The sequence below is a fragment of the Microchirus variegatus genome, assembly GCF_963457635.1.
Source record: "Microchirus variegatus genome assembly, chromosome: 19".
Classification (NCBI taxonomy): Eukaryota; Metazoa; Chordata; class Actinopteri; order Pleuronectiformes; family Soleidae; genus Microchirus; species Microchirus variegatus.
The window spans coordinates 13,138,008-13,155,968 of NC_139820.1; the positions used below are offsets into that span (position 1 = coordinate 13,138,008).

Consider the following 17,961-nt stretch of genomic DNA (forward strand, 5'->3'; position numbering starts at 1 on the left):
ACAGCGGAGCGTTTTTAAGATTTCCACTCTGGAGGGTGGGTTAATTTTTTTGCGTTTTTAAGCCCCAAAAACGCCGTCGCCGTCTAAACGAAAGGCACATCTGTTAAAATATTTTGTCGGTTTCACCCGGGAGCGTTGCCGTGTAAAGCCAGAGTAACGATGAGTGAACCCTCATGTCAGTCACTTGTCAGTCGCATGGTGTGTGGGGAGGCGGGACTCCTGGCGTAGCCTACCACAGCAGAGTGCAGCTAACCCATTTTATTTATTGCTTTTGCTTGTTTGTTAATTTATTGTGTTCTAGTGTTAAATATTCTTAAAAAATAAAAGTTTATTTCTCTTTGAAAAGGTGTACCTGCATTATTACACCATTATCATTGTATTAGATGAAAATTATCTCAGAACAACAATATTATCGATTATCGCAATAATTTCTGAGACAATTTATCGTCCAGCAAAATTTGTTATCGTGACAGGCCTAGGTGTGGTTTCACTGACAGCTTAGACCAGGAGGGGGTTGTGCTATGTAAATGTGATGATTCTGTATCACACTTTCAGAATCTGTAAATATCTCCAAATCAGGCTTTTTTGCTAGGATTTTTTTTACCTTGCCCTCCGGACACGACCACGGAGGTTGAGGAGGATCCCTGCGCTCTCAGATGATGCTGCGTGCGTCACCGGCTCGTTCTCTCGAGTGGCTGTGCACGTCCAAGCGTGTGTGTGTGCGTGCAGTGCGAACGAGGTTGCGCTTAAGTTTACGACGTTGGTGGGGGACACAAGTGCTACACAAATGAAGACAGCATCTCATCCAGTCAAGATCACTGTACTTCACTCTGGTGGACACCGAACGAGCATGTCTATACCCGCGCGTCATCACAACATTGTTTCGGTGGTTACCGGGTGAAAAATTGGGCGTCTTTAGGGCGTCCTGCCTAAAAGTAGGGCGTCTAATTTCTTACTATTTTCAGTACAGCCCTGCTGGCTAAAAGCCTGCTCCAAATGTCCCTAAGTAGACTTGTGACCGGTTTTGTCATTTTGTCATTTTAAATTAAATAGTAGTGTCTCAACTGATCCGGGTTAATGATGCTAGTGACTCGCGACTCATGGGTTAATTTAATGACACGGGTGAAAGATACGATTGACTCAGGACTCAACCAGCTCTACTTCAAGCTGACACTTTTACTTCTAAAGGCACCACAGCTCTCTCACATCACGTGTAATTGTGTTATTTACCTATTAAATTTAAATTAAGCAAAACAGTGCAAGACTGAGTGTACTTCAAGTCTTATGGTGTGTTTCCACTACAGTGACTCGACTTGCCTCAGCACGGCACAGCTATTTTGCTTTTCCATCAGTGATAGTACCTGGTACGTTTTTACGTCCTGCTCTAGTGAGCAATTAACATTTAGCAAGCAAGGAAATCTCATAATATAATAGAGGAGTCTGGTGTATTTAACAAGAGAACTGCTGAAAGCCTGTGATTGGCGAGTGGCAAGCCGCATCTCAAACCCTGTCACTGTATTCTGTGACTGTGTCAGACAGAGTCCGTGCTCCAGTCATAGAGGAAGTACTGAACAGATCTTTTTAATTAACTGATTCTAATGATTCAGTATATTGAAAATAACTGCTTTACAAGTCACTAGTTTGTGTGTCGCATGTAAAATGAAGTCACGGCCGCTTAATGCAGCTGCTGTGATGGACCCTGCCCACGTTGAGGAGGTACTATATTGTAATGGACAACCAACCAAACCACATAGAGGCTAGCCAAGCTGGGAACATGGCATTAAACACTTGTTGAATGTGCATTGTACTTGGAAAAATTACACAGACTGATATTTGAAGATCTGAATCGGGTTCCAGTAACAGTAAAAAAGAGAAAATGTTAAAAAAAATCATGATTGTAATTATTGCAAGATGTTTTTCCATATTGCCTCCCCCATGTTAAAATAGGATTTTTTTTTACACAGCTGCTAATAGTAACTTTTAGCTAAGATCCTATATGTATACAGCCTCAGATTGTATTGGGTTGGAACTGTTAAACATGCTCACCTGCAGAACACACTGGGAGACAACACCCTCTGGGACTTCGGGGAACTTCTGGCGCAGGTCATGCAAAACCTGAATGTCAATCTGGTGGCTTCCCTGGGCCATTCGTATGTTACCAAGACAGGACTTCTTGTTCGGCTCAGCACACTGGGGCTTCAGTTGTGGCAGCAAGTCACCTTCATTTTGAACATTTTCTGAAACAAAAAAGTATCTGATAAGTCAAAACAAAACAAGGTTTCAACATGATTTAAAGGGGACATATTATGCAAAATAAACCGTTAATCATTTTAGGACTGGTGGCCCTATGAGTAGGCAAAGTGTGAAAAAAGATGACTCAGTCATGTTTTTGTGGTCCTCCTCAGTCATGTTTTTGTGGTCCTCCTCAGTCTAAGTACAGGAGATAAAACTTGAATTGTTGTCTCGCGGACATGGACCACGGAACTAGGTTAACTTGTGGAAATAGGGTATATACGAGTCCTTTAAGTAAAAACAAAGACTCACACAGAATCTAACCTATCTCTGGTAGAAACACAAAAGGGGAGGTACAGTCAATGGTAAAAAGTAAGAGCCAGTGTGGTCCACTGCCACTACAATCTTGAGGTTGTCTAATTCATTACACTCAGGAGCTTTCACAAAGCGATTTTTTTTTCCCATTTCAACCCCAATATATAGGGATGCACCGATAAATCGGCCAGTGACCGGAACCGGACGATTTTCACGTGATCGGCCGCAATCGGCGATCGGCCGATCACACAGAAATATTCCGATTTTAGTAAGCCGATCAAATGCACCCGCATCGCGCAGCATCAGCAACACACGTGCACGGGGCTACACGCACATGTAGTAGAGTGTAGGGCTGGCCGGCATACCGGTTCACACCGAATACCGTTTTTATTTTGTTATGATATTAATTTTTAATATACTGCCATACCGGTGTATTTGATTACACAACATCTGCGCAGCCATGCTGCTGCTGCTGCTTTGCAAGTGAGCGAGCGCTGCATGTAAACGTTTCATTAATGTTTATATATTTGTTTCAATCACTGAATGAAGCCTGTCATATTTAAGACAAGAGTCAGGACCTTGAATCACTTGCACAAAACTCAGCACTCAGCATCTGTTTGTTTGTCATTAAAACCAGTGTGCACAGAGCGCGAGGCACGGGGCTGGAGAGGGGGAGAGACACAGAGAGAGAGAGAGAGAGAGAGAGAGAGAGACACGCACACACAGAGAGAGAGAGAGAGAGAGAGAGAGAGAGAGAGAGAGAGAGAGAGAGAGAGAGAGAGAGAGAGAGAGAGAGAGAGAGAGAGAGAGAGAGAGAGAGAGAGAGAGAGACACACACACAGAGTGAGAGAGAGAGAGATGTGCGCTCTTGGTCATTAGTTAATTTACTTATTTGTGTGTATGTAATATGTTGTGAAATATGTTTAAACTTAAATAAACTACACATACAAGTAGTGATTCGGTTTTGTATTTTTAGTTGGATATTGGATGTGAACTGATTGTATTTATATGTTCTAATAAATAAAATATGCAAAAATATATATATTTCTGTATGCTGTAAAGTGGTTTAAAAATTGAAATCGGAATCGGCTAAAATCGGTATCGGCAGGTCAAACTTCTTGGAAATCGGAAATCGGAATCGGCTCCCCAAAAATGGCAATCGGTGCATCCCTACCAATATAATAATAGCAGAAAGAGCAAACCTCCTCTTTCCAACTGACACAAACACCAAAATTCAGTCAGTGAGGACAGAATGAGGCCCCCTAACGTGCTCTCCACAGATGATTCCAGAAGAATTCACCGTGTTATTACTGAAGCTAGAGTAAAGAAGACAGACCTGCAGGGTTATTTCTGCTGATTATCACATACACACATAAATCTTTATTCATCCTCTAAAGTTTTTTGTACATACCTTGTGCACAGTCAGTGGAATGTATCAATTATTCATGTTTAAACAAAATGAAGGTACAACTGCATTGGCCTCTGCGCAGCATTTACCACTGTGATCTTGTGCTCCATGTTGCTACTGTGGCTGCTAGCATTTTTGTAACCATTTATAGGTATATGTGACAGCATGTCCCACCCTACCCTAAAAATACTGTGGGCCGCTGGTAGGCTGTCCGAGAGGCCCCACCACCGGGCTTAGCAGGTTTTCTGGGGGAAACCATGCATATGTGACCCGCCACGGACCAAGCGGGAAAAAGTCGGCAAAGCGCAAAACGAGAAAACACAGGAAATTTTTTTTTTTTTTCAAAATTAGGGATTTCCGTTTTTTTCAAAATTACACAAGTTGAAGTTTTGAAGAAGCCACTACATGCTTCACATCACAGTATTGTGGGTCTTAAAACCATAAACTTTGTGTTTGAATTAAGGTTGTTTTTTCGCTCTGAATCCCTCCTAGTTTGGGTGTGGCGATCTCACATTCCAGAGCTTTTGTTGTTTTTTCAGCCAATCAGCTGACGATCACGGAGAATACACATGGCTAATTAATATGCACATACAGAGAGAGAGAGAGGGAGGGGGAGAGAGAGAGTGTCTGGAACTTTCCAGCAGTTATATGTGTGTGTGTGCAGTGCGAAATTAAAGGGTGATTGTCATCAAAGCAGTCATCATCAAAGCTTTGTTTGACAAAGGAAGGCAAGGAGAACAGGACAATAATTGTCTGTGGCTGAACGTCTTCACAAAGACAGAGAAAGCACAGAGACTGCTGGTGTGTGGACTGCATTTTAAGCTAGCCATCTTTATGCTCACGTGTTATCAGACTTCATCGTCCCAAGAACAACAAACAGATGGATTATTCCGCGGCTGAAAGAGAGCAGGACACACACGGTAGTTGTCTGAGATGATGACGTGACGCCAGCACCGCGCATTCTCCTATCAAATTGGACTTTTGGAGGCGAACAGACGTAAAACTGCAACGAAAAGGAAGCACGCCTGGACCTCTTATCTGATCGGAGGCACTGAAGTCTGCCGGAATACCTTTCAGTTTCTTATGGGGTGAGTTTTCATTAACGTTGTTGATCTATGTTATGTTAGTGTTCATTCAAAGTCACATACAGACGCACATAGGGACGCTGTCTTTTAATAATCCACTGTGCATTTCATAACGCCGTTTGGCTACATTGTTATTAGCTATGCTTGCTTAGCTCGCTAGCTGTACTGTATTATTACAATGAGAATGATGTGCACATCGAAACTTTTGTTCGGTCAGATGAGCGTATTATAAGCCGTAAGAGGAGCATGTCACGGCCCTCTTTGAGATTTTGTACACCCGCAGGTTCAGTTTGATGATTCAAATGCTTTGAGACGAAACTCCCGTGTTCGAAACCTAACATTGCATTGAATGATGTGTGAATGCCACACCTTTGCATGCATGAATCACACATGATTAACACAATGTGTGATGAACGTGAATTACACGTGCAATCCATGCACATAAAGGTGTGGCATTCACACATAATTCAAGCAATACTACTGATCAATCTATACTGATTCAGTGATTAAATGCCTGTTAACATGAACCATGATCTGAAACAAGTATTTTTTTTTTTTTTTCAGAATCCTGGGCATAAGGATTGGCATGTGAAGTTGCTGCCAACCCATGAGTCCAAGGCCTCAGTGTGGCGTCAATACATGAGGTCGGCTAAGGCTCTTGGTATGTGTATAAATTGATTTCTATACAATAGCCAAATGCTTATATAGACTGCTATATGTAATGTGTAAAATGTGATTTTTTTGGAAAAGTAATATAATTATGTTCATTGTGGTTCTTGCTGTCAACAGGTAGTGGAACGCAGCTCTCCTGAAAGTCGCCTCAATTTTCCGCAGCTTGTTGGAACGGCAGATGGCAGAGTGATAGTAAAGACCATCGACTGGCAGACACATCTGAGTCCCTACTTTCAGAAGCTCCCACAGATCAAGAGTTATCAGCACTTTAGGTATTTATATTCAAACTTCTGCATTTCATAAATAAAAAAATCACGAATGGACATAATAGTGTTCCATGTGAACAGTGAGCCATGTTTTAAATATCCTGTTGTGTGCTTCTATTCTGTCACAGCTTTGATGCCAACAGACCAGGTGTGGTGCTTGCTCAAACTCACAGTGATGCAGAGCCTATCGAGTTTCAGCTACTGCGCAACCCAGGAGTTCTGCCCCCTGTTGACAGTCTTCCCGTCCTGGCCCCACCTGGACTGACCATGGACAGGCAGACGTATCTTTTTGAAAAAATCAGGCCTTTCTGTTCCGATGAGGCAAAAGACTTCACATGCCCAGCACCAAAGGTTACAGCACAGAAGAGTAAGCAGAAGAGGGTGCGCTTGTGATGTCACCATTTAGCCGCATATCAACTGTGATGGACAGAGTGGGTACAGCCACATTGTGGGGGAGGAACTGGTATTGAAGATGATAATATAGTCCATGGTCTGGAAAATATTCCTTCACACACTTAGATATATTTTATTTCTTTATTTTAGTTCTATGCACCATATATCTGGAACAAACTCCCAGAAAAATGTAGGTCTGCTGAAACTCTCACCTCTTTTAAATCAAGAGTGAAGACTTTTCTGTTTGCCGCTGCATTTCAGTAATTTCCAATACTGCACTGTAACCTCTATTCCTTATATATACTCTTGATTTTATTTTTTATCTTTTTATTTTATTTGTATCTATTTTATTTTTTAATCTTAATCTTTAAATTTTACCTGCTTGTTTTTATTTTGATGTTATATCTGATTTTATAAATGTCTCTTTTCTATGCTTTTTAATGCTTTATGTAAAGCACTTTGAATTACCTTGTTGTTGAAATGTGCTATACAAATAAACTTGCCTTGCCTTACATTGACATGAACTACATTCATTCCTTTTTTTTCCAAACTGCTACACTGTTACTGTCCTGTGGGCTAACAGACATCAGATGTCACTGACAGCTAGACTGGGTGGGGGGTTGTGACCATGTTAATGTCATGCAAATGAGCAGCTATTGGCCTGGCTCCTCAAGAGGGTCGAAATCTTTCAGGCTGAATTTCTCCCTAAAGCAGTTTGAGGAGTGCCTACATTCAAATGACCACATCTTCCTCAAAAATGATCAGATGGACATGGGTTTGACATTGTTGGAAAGCTTAGATATCACACTTTCGGAATCTGTAAATAACTCTAAATGTCCTGAAGTAGACTTGTGAACGCTTTTGCCATGGCTGGACACATATATATATATGTATGTATATATATATATACATATATACATACACATATATATACATACATACAAATACATACATATATATATACATACATACATATACATACATATATACATATACATACATATTAGGGATCGACCGATATGGGTTTTTCAGGGCCGATACCGATACCGATTATTAATAACCAAGCGAAACCGATAGCCAATATGTAGAACCGATATTTATTTGCAGTAAAAATGAACATTTTGGTGTCAAAATTTGGAGAAACACACCTGGGATTAAATTGAATACAGTATACGGTTTGTTTACACTGACAAAATGGCCTTAACTTTTTGTAAAATAACATGAATACATAATTAACATAATCATTAATGTCTTTGCAGGTATTACACACTGCACTTCCTGGGGTTGGCTTTGTGAAATACTGCCATACTGTACTTTTCACCCACTTCTTGGATCCATCCATCTGTAATGAGGATTTAGAGAAAGAGAGACAAAAAGAAAGAGTGAGAATTAAAAAAAAAAATATATATTCATTTATTAGAGCAAAACTGTCTATTAAACTTCCACTCCATTACATACTATTCTTATGATAGCCTACATGAATAACATTTAATTAATGATGTCTTATGTTCTCTCAGGTAGTCTACATCTGATCCAGCCTGATTAAGAGCAAACCAATACAGAGGGTGGCCAGAACCTTGGCTCACTACATTCATTTTATAGATTTAATAGTTATTTATGAACATTTTTACATCAAACAGCATAATGAGTAAATAAAGACACAACTTTCAGTGCTTAACAGAGTTTTTCACTTATAGTTCCTTATTTATTATTATATTTATACAACTCTTGTTCTTAGAACTGTATGTCATATTACATAAATAAGAATTAGGCACTTGGCAATTGGAAATTAAAACAACAAAGTCTACTTTACACACATGAGTTGTAGACGCGACGGTTAATTTATTGATTGAAAAAAGAGAGCGCTGAGGGAGAGGCGACTGAAAACAAACAAGGACACGTTAGCGTGTGCTGTTAAACTTATAGGCTATAATCACCGCGGGTGTTTATTGATAAACCGGGAGCCGCCCCACGGGGTGAGACACGTTAGGACAGGGGTGTCAAACTCAAATACAGAGTGGGCCAAAATTTAAAACTGAACAAAGCCGCGGGCCAAGGTTGAACAAATTAACCTTTTAATAGGGACCCAAACAAGTTTTGCATTGAATATTGAACAAGCAAGGCTTATATAACTTTATAGTGACATGCAAAATCGAGTTTCAAATAAGAATAATAATAATAAAAAAATATCAATGGCATATCAAATAAAATTTTTAATAAAAATTGAATGCACCCTAAATTCAGGATAAGCGGTAGATAATGGATGGATAAAAATTGAATGCCTCTTTTCTATTTGTAGCCTTCTGAGGTAAATATCAAAATAAACTTTTTCCACAGGCTAATAATAAATTTGAAAATAAAATAACAATAATGAATGAATCAAACATTCAAGCCTTGAAGTAGCAAGAGAAAGTGCATGAATAAAATGTTAATTATTGCTCAGTTTGCTACACTGATTTGCTTTAACACTGAATATGGAACAAGCAACGCTTATATTAGAGCATTATGGGATTTGTAGTATTAGCGGTGAATGCGGTGTTACAGCGGCGGTGCCGCTGTATAATACCGGCGGGCCAGCTCTAATGTTCATTTGATATTGCCTCAAGGGCCAAATTAAATTACACGGCGGGCCAAATTTGGCCCGCGGGCCAGAGTTTGACACCCATGCGTTAGGAGATGAATTATTCCCACAAAGTAATGATAACCGTAACGGTCTCCTATTATTATTGTGCGTCTGTCCCCAGCTCTAAAGCGGTTGCGGCAATTATAATGTAGCGGTACACGTGTTGAAGTAGTTTAATCTCCAGAGCCAAAGCGGAGGATAAGGCTGTGGTATTTTTTAAAACTTCCAACATCCTAGAGGGCTTTGAAACTTTGACTTTCTCTGCCTTACCTTTCTGCTGCTCACCGCTTCTCCTCCGTGTCTGTGCGCTGCATGTAGAGGCTTCAGTGTGGATTGATTGGCTGTCACTGACTCACTTGCACCAATCAGTGAGGGTTGTGGGCGGGACATTGTTTCACAACCAAGAGAGTGGTGACTTCAGGCAGAGATGCTGCATCAGAGCCAAAGGAGCGTGTTTTAAAATACATTAAATAATTATATCGGTTTTCGGTGAAAAAAACGGCCGATGCCAATTATCGCAAAAATGCAGAATATCGGCCGATATTATCGGCCAGGCCGATAATTGGTAGATCCCTAATACATATATATACATACATATATATATATATACATATATATCAGGGATTAAAATTAACACCGTCCCGTCGTCCCGGGGACGTAATTAATTGTCATCGGGACGATCAATATTCTCTCTCGGGACGACCACGGGACGAAAGAGAATTTTGACTGACTAAATTTTTCTGTTTAAGTTTTTAACCCTTTCTGTGAACCAGAACGGGTTCGCGGTCGGTGTGAAATACTAATGTGAAAAGGTAAATGGCTGCGCCCTCATGTTTGTGTTGTCCAGTGAGATGCAGAGACTGCTCCTCTCTCACTGTGCGCCGCGGCGCACATGCAGTGCTTTGCGCGCCCGCACTGCATGTAAACATTTCATTAATGTTGACATGTTTGTTTCAATCACTGAATGAAGCCCAGCCAGGCTTAGCGTTGCTTGTTTATTTATTTAAAATAGATTTTTTTTATACACCACGGCTTTTTCTATACCTGGGAACAAGAGCGCATGTTCCCCCATGTAATCAGCGCAGCGCACGCATGTCCAGGTGCCGATTGAAACCCAAGTCACACTATCAAGTGCGTCATTATTACAGTTACATCGTTCTTGTCAATAAAGATGTTATATTTAGGGATGCACCGATAATTCGGCGGTCGAAACAGAGCGAGTACACTGCGGAACATCACCTGTTAAAAGCTGGAAAGTCTCTGCGCAAAAGCGAAACTTAAATAAGAATAATAATAATAAAAAAATATCAATGGCATATCAAATAAAATTTTTAATAAAAATTGAATGCACCCTAAATTCAGGATAAGCGGTAGATAATGGATGGATAAAAATTGAATGCCTCTTTTCTATTTGTAGCCTTCTGAGGTAAATATCAAAATAAACTTTTTCCACAGGCTAATAATAAATTTGAAAATAAAATAACAATAATGAATGAATCAAACATTCAAGCCTTGAAGTAGCAAGAGAAAGTGCATGAATAAAATGTTAATTATTGCTCAGTTTGCTACACTGATTTGCTTTAACACTGAATATGGAACAAGCAACGCTTATATTAGAGCATTATGGGATTTGTAGTATTAGCGGTGAATGCGCTAACGCTTCGACGCAAGCTCGAATCGTTAGGGCTTCGAGCTTGCGTCAGCAAGGTAGCCGGTTCGACCCCCGACCAGTCCGCGGCTGAAGTTCCCCTGAGCAAGGCACCCAACCCCCTCACTGCTCCCCGAGCACCTCTGAATGCAGGCAGCTCACTGCTCCGGGTTAGTTTGTACTTCACCTCACTGTGTGTGTGTTCACTAATTCATTTTAAGTGCGCATGCGTCGCGGCGTATGCAGCCTGTTCCAGTCGCTCCTGCTTACTTTAAATTTGTTTTCAACTTTTCTCTTTATTTTCTTTATCTTACTTGTTCTGTTTTTTTACTGAGTTATTTATTAAGCTACATCCTCTCTAAATATGCTTATGTGGAGAGTTTTTGTTGTTTAGTTCATGGTGGAATCGCTCCTTTTACTCTGCTGCTCGACAGTCCCTCAGCAACAGCGCTTTGTTTACTCCTGGGATCAGCTGATGGCGCTGAAGCCGGCCGGCTTGGCTACAGTTACGGAGGACATCCCAGCTGAACTTAGGAGGAAAACACACCGGGGATGCAGAGGGAAAGGATCGCTACGACGGAGGAAAGGAGCGAAACATCGGCGACTTACGGAGAGGAAGACATACATGCCGTGTCTTCCATCTCTCATCATGGGCAACGTGAGATCACTGGGGAATAAGATGGACGAGCTGACAGCGCTAACCCGGAGTCATCAGGAATACCGGCAGTGTAGCGTGATGATTTTCTCGGAGTCGTGGCTACACGCGGATGTTCCTGACCACAATGTTTCCACCGAGGGTTTTCACACTGTCCGGGCTGACAGGGACTGCACTATGAGCGGTAAGCGTAAAGGAGGTGGGCTTGCTGTGTACGTGAACAACAGGTGGTGCAATCCTGGTCACATCACCGTAAAAGACCGCATCTGCAGCCCGGATATTGAACTACTACTACTCAAGGCATGCAAGGGTTTATGCTCACAGCTGGTTTGTGGATATGGTTGCTTAGTGACCATGGTCCCTTTAAATTGTTGGGTCACGTGGTGATGAAAAACGCCATATTTGTTTTGGGCAATCAGCTGTTTTTCATTCATAAAATAAATGACTGACGCCGCTGCGTTTTCTACGATTTCCACACTGGTGAGCTTGACGTGATCGGGCCCATTAAGCTGGCACAGCCACCACGACGGGGATGACCACCAGCGGTGCATGTATATCCGCGGCGCCTCGAGGTTACTAACAAAAGGAATACCGAGACCACCCCTGGAGCTCAGGCTCCACTGCAGGGGAGCCGCAGCGGCCGACTAATTCGGCCACCTCCTCATAGACTGTGTTTCATTGTTATGGTGAATTCTGGGGGGACGTGTGTAGTGGGTGTATAGGCATAATTCACCATGATCTGTATGTGTAGGTTAAGGCACTGGAAGGAGGGTTGGGTTCAAGGCATGCAAGGGTTTATGCTCACAGCTGGTTTGTGGATATGGTTGCTTAGTGACCATGGTCCCTTTAAATTGTTGGGTCACGTGGTGATGTTAGCTGTGGGTCTCCGACCTTACTATCTACCCCGTGAATTCTCACATGCCATTGTAGTTGCTGCGTATATTCCCCCTTCCGCTAACCCGACGTCGGCATGTGACCTAATCCACACTACAGTCGCTGGACTACAGACTGCACACCCGAGCGCTCTCATAATAATCTCGGGTGACTTCAAACATGTTTCCATTAAAAAAACACTCCCGAAATTCACCCAGTATGTGACCTGTAAAACCAGAGAGGAGAAGACACTGGACCTGCTGTATGCTAATGTAAAGGACGCATACACCTCCACGTCTCTCCCCCCGCTGGGAAGATCAGATCACAACTTGGTGCTTCTCACCCCCTGCTATGTGCCTCTAGTGAAGAGGCTGCCTGTGACCACAAAGACAGTGAGGACATGGTCAGAGGACTGCTATGAGGCACTGCAGGGCTGTTTCGAGGTGACTGATTGGAATGTACTCTGTGAGCCGCATGGAGAGAACATAGATGGGCTTACTGAGTGCATTACAGACTACATCGATTTTTGTGTGGACAACATTGTCCCAGCAAGGACTGTGCGTTGTTACCCAAACAACAAGCCCTGGGTAACAAAAGACATCAAAGCCATACTTAATCAGAAGAAGAGGGCTTTCAGAGGTGGGAATAGGGAGGAGCTGAGAGACATTCAGAGGGACCTGAATGATAAGATCAAAGTGGCTAAGGACAGTTACAGAAGGAAGCTGGAGAGGAAACTCCAGCTGAACAACACGAGGGAGGTCTGGAGTGGTATGAGGACCATCACTGGTTTCAGACCCACTGGCAGTGGAGCTGATGGCAGCTTGGCTATGGCCAATGAGTTAAATCTATTCTTCAACAGGTTTGACACTGCTGCTAGTTCTCCTGTTGACTGTCTGCAGCCACCAACACATATGACCCCCCCCCCCCTCCTCCTCCTCCTGCTGATAGCACCTCATCTAACTTTTTGAGCCCCTCACACCCACCCCCCACTTCTCACACCTCTTCTGGCTCCCATGTTGCCTGCCCACTGTTTACACCACTTCATGTAAGAAGACAGCTGAGCAAACTCCCCGCTGGTAAGGCTGCTGGCCCTGACGGTGTCAGTCCACGTGTCCTCAAAGCCTGCGCTGAACAGCTCTGTGGAGTGCTTCACCATGTCTTCAACATGAGTCTGAGTCTCCAGAAGGTCCCTGTGTAATGGAAGACATCCTGCCTCGTTCCTGTGCCAAAGACGCAGCAGCCCACTGCTTTCTCTGACTACCGACCGGTGGCACTGACGTCACATATCATGAAGACTCTGGAGAGACTCGTGCTGGAGCAGCTCAAGCCTATGGTCAGGTCGCATCTGGATCCCCTCCAGTTCGCCTATCAGCCCCGGATAGGAGTTGAGGATGCCCTCATCTATCTGCTGAATCGTGCCTACGCCCACCTGGACAAGCCGGGGAGCACTGTGAGGGTCACATTCTTTGACTTCTCCAGTGCTTTCAATACCATCAGGCCTGCCCTGCTGGGTGACAAGCTGACGACGATGCTGGTGGACCCTCCCCTTGTGTCCTGGATTGTTGACTACCTCACTGGCAGACCACAGTATGTGCGCTTGCGGCACTGTGTGTCAGATGTATTGGTCAGCAACACTGGGGCCCCACAAGGGACTGTCCTCTCTCCTTTCCTCTTCACCCTTTACACCACAGACTTCAGCTACAAGACAGAGTCTTGTCATCTTCAGAAGTTTTCTGATGACTCTGCTGTGGTTGGATGTATCACTAAGGGTGAGGAGGCTGAGTACAGGGCTGTGGTGGACAACTTTGTCACATGTTGTGAGCTGAACCACCTGCAGCTCAACACCACAAAAACCAAAGAGCTGGTGGTGGATCTGAGGAGGAACAGGACACCAGTGACCCCACTTTCCATCCAGGGGCATAATGTGGACAATGTTGAACATTATAAATACCTGGGAGTGTTCATTGACAATAAACTGGACTGGACTAAGAACACTAAAGAAGGGACAGAGCCGCCTCTATTTTCTGAGGAGGCTCCGCTCCTTTAACATCTGCCGGACAATGCTGAGGATGTTTTATGAGTCTGTGGTGGCCAGTGCTGTTCTGTTTGCTGTTGTGTGCTGGGGCAGCAGACTGAAAGTAGCAGATGCCAACAGACTCAATAAGCTGCTCAGGAAGGCCAGTGACGTTGTGGGGATGGAGCTGGACACTTTGACAGCAGTGTCAGACAGAAGGATGCTTTCAAAAGTGAGGGCGATACTACAGCATGACTCTCACCCTCTCCACAACGCTCTGGTCAAACAGAGGAGCACCTTCAGCCAGAGACTGATTGCTCCTAAATGCACCACAGAGCGCCACAGGAAGTAATTTCTGCCTGTGGCCATAAACCTCTACAACTCCTCCCTCTGATGATCAGACTCTTTATAAATAAATAAATAAATAAATAAACAAACAAACAAACAACAAACAAACTATAATTACCTATTCTCATCTAACTTCTTTCATTTGTTTATACTGACATTCTCTGTATATTGTTTATAATTCCAGATTGTCTACATTGTTTATTGTATTGTTTATTTTATTTCATTTAGCTTATTGTCTATTTCACTGTCTTATTTTATTTTATTGTATTTTATTTACATATTTTATTTTATTTACATCTGTATATCTAGCTGTTGTTTCCTCATGCTGTATTTCTTCTTACTTTGCACAGAGCATCTGGAACAAAAACAATTTCCCCACGGGGATTAATAAAGTATTCTGATTCTGATTCTGATTTTTCAAAAGTAGATGACGGTAAAAAAGTGGAATGCAAAATTTGCAAACAATAGTTTGCTTTCACAGCTCTACTACAAACATGGCATATCATTTAAAAACGGTAAGCTAAGGTTGCTCTGTCCGCTTTGAGTATGAACATATCAGAATTATTAGCATATTTCAATGTTTTAGTCTAACAAACTGCATACGCACCTGCCCACGACAGCGGCAGCGATCCGCCTTGTATTTGTGTTTCAGCCGCAAAGCTGCGCTCCTATGTTCAGTCTCGCTCTGTATTCCTCAACAGTTATTGTGCTGATATTACTAGTTGACATAGTACATTATTTTCAGATACCACGCGCTATGGTATTGCACAGATGAACGTAATGCAAAACGCTGTCAGAGCCGTCAGACTCTGACAGACTCTGTTGAACTGCAGCCACAGGTCTGCGGGTCTTTTCAAATTAAAATAGCCGCACTCGTAAAGCATTACAAACGTAAAACATTATAATAATTAAAAAAAAACAATTAATGCGCTGCATGGTGCGGTATGTATGTAAATTCCTATGCTAGAAAAATACCTTGAATGCACCGTGTTACGTCCAGCTGCAGCAAGCGTGTGGATCAATAATATGAGGAGCCTGTTGGAATGAATAACCACAACGACTGCAGTTCACTTAACTCAGCAATAGCATTTCACATGCATCACCATGGCCGCCGCCATTAACTCACTCAAAACAAAACACCACCTCACTTTCACGCATGCGCAGTAGATAACATGAAACTTAACAATCTCCCCTCTTCTTTAAAGAACATTGTTCAAATATTAGAACATTTCATTTTTTAACAAGAAATATTACATCAACATTAGTTATTATCATTTTTAAACCAATAACCGGTAAACTGTTAACTTTTATGCTGAAGAGTCTGTTGTCAAGTCCATTTAGCCTTTGAGATGCCATACACCTTCACTGAGGGCTCTCAGTAGAGTAAGGGTGAATTCCAATTCCTTGCTTAACCCTCAATCTTAACCCTCAATCTCAAAAATGCGCGCTCCCGCTAGTGCAAGTGCTGTCCCGATTCTCAGAAAAATTAAGTTGAGGGGCGAGTTTTAGGGCTGTATCGCCCTCAATATTGAGATTTTCCAAGACCACCCTTGGGAGCAAGGGCTACCCAGAATGCATTGCGTGTTTTCACATAAGAAAGATGGCGTCGAAAGCAGCGAAGCGAGTGCGATACAAATAAAGTATTTTCTTTGTTAATAGAGATATAAAAATTATGAAAACCATTGTATTATCTTAGTTTATGCCCATATTATGGATTACTGATGTCATTGTTGCGTAACATTTATTTTTATTTTACGATCTTTTGTCAATAGCCGGCCGGTGCGCACACGCGATCGTTTGCTATCGTTTACCCTTCAATAAGCCGTGGTGTGCGGTAACTGTCAGCTGAATATGTCCGTGGTTGTGGTATTTGTATCATCTTATAACTAACTGACAACCTAACTTGACTGAAATAAAATAACAAATAAATAATCGTGACGTAAATGTGTTCTTCTTCTTCTTTTTTGGAGTTGACAGAATGGACGCAGCTTTCGCGTTATTCTGCCCCCACAGTCTGAAGACGTATCTGCATTTAAGGGGTGTCCCATTTCTAAGTTACAAAATAACCCTCAACACTTGGTTTTGAGGGCCACTTAAGATAAGGGTTGAGCTTGAGGGTTAAGATTGAGGGTTAAGATAGGAATTGGAATTAGCCCTATGTGCAGGTGTCCCAGTCTTCGTCAAGCAGTTGGCAAGCTGAACCTTGGTTGGTGACCACATGAGCTGTCGTATGGTTCCAGCGTGCATGAGCTCCTTGATACTGCTGATTTCGAGGCGGAGTCTCTTTTTCGTCACAGATTTTGTAGACTTGACAGCATCCAGAAGAGAACGATTGTCCATTACACATACAATGGGCAAATTGCAGTGTGTGCAATCATCAGTCGTAAGCTCTGAGTAGAGTGTAGCCAGAAAAACTGCACTGTCAATCCCATCTGCAAGTGCAAAAGTCTCTCCTGCTAATGTACTCTGTACAACTCTCCTGATGCGTTTTGACTGCCAGCATTTGGGTGAGAATTCTCCATCCTCTCCCATAAGAACAACAAAATGTCCACCCTGTGTGCCTCCATCTGTGAGGTTTCCCATTGAGGAATCACTGAATACCACTAGTTTGAGACAGTGCAGAGTCTGAACAGTAGCATGCTTAGTGTTTGATGCCAACATGGATATGTCACACATTGTGTCAGGCCTGCTCTGTCTTGCTACCCACAATATTTGTCCAATCTTTGATTTTAGCATGTCACTCTCTAAAAGGAGCCTCTCACGCTGTGTTGCTCTGCTGGGGTCCACATGGATGGGTTGAAGACTTTTTTGAACCTGCATTACAATGTAGCTGAAGTTGTTGTGTTCTTCACATCCAACTTGAAAAGCAGCTTTCAATTGAGGGATGATCGCTGTGGAAAACATGTATAACCCCAGATAAAGTCATCAACATGAGATGCAAGGAGCCCCATCACCTTGCAGGAATCATCCAGCCAGTAGAATACTGCTGGATCGAGCTTTGAAACAGTGGCTCCCAACTGCTGCATAGTGTCTTTCACTCTATTGTACCAGTACAAAGAAGCATCTGTTAGGCCGTAAACACACTTTTTTAACTTCCATACAGTTCCTTTGCACTGTGCTTCTTGAGGTGGGTGGATATACACATTCCGCGTTAACTCTTTGTCTTGCAAAAAGGCTGCTTTAATGTCCATGGAGTTCAGCTGCCATTTATTTTGACATATAACAGCCACGATCATTTTGAGAGACTCTGAAGCACATGTAGGCGAGTCTTTAGGAAGGTCTTGAGTGTTTATCTCCTCAAAGCCCCTCGCAACTAGTCTAGCTTTTGGTACAATGCCTAGAGATGTGTCCTTAAGTGTGCAGACCCACCTTGTTGAGATGCATTTCTGACCTTCATCTTTCACCTCTTCAAATACATAATTTTGTCAG

At 42.5% G+C, this 17,961-nt stretch overlaps 1 protein-coding gene across 1 annotated transcript in view; it reads right to left on the minus strand.

The window, feature by feature from the left end:
* Window positions 1-17,961, minus strand: part of tab2 (TGF-beta activated kinase 1 (MAP3K7) binding protein 2) — a 134,648-nt gene that overhangs the window by 49,525 nt on the left and 67,162 nt on the right. The window contains exon 2 of the mRNA XM_083906476.1: window positions 2,047-2,237. Within this exon, the coding sequence (XP_083762602.1) occupies window positions 2,047-2,148 (102 nt within the window). The 5' untranslated portion in view covers window positions 2,149-2,237. The remainder of the gene's footprint in view (window positions 1-2,046; window positions 2,238-17,961) is intronic.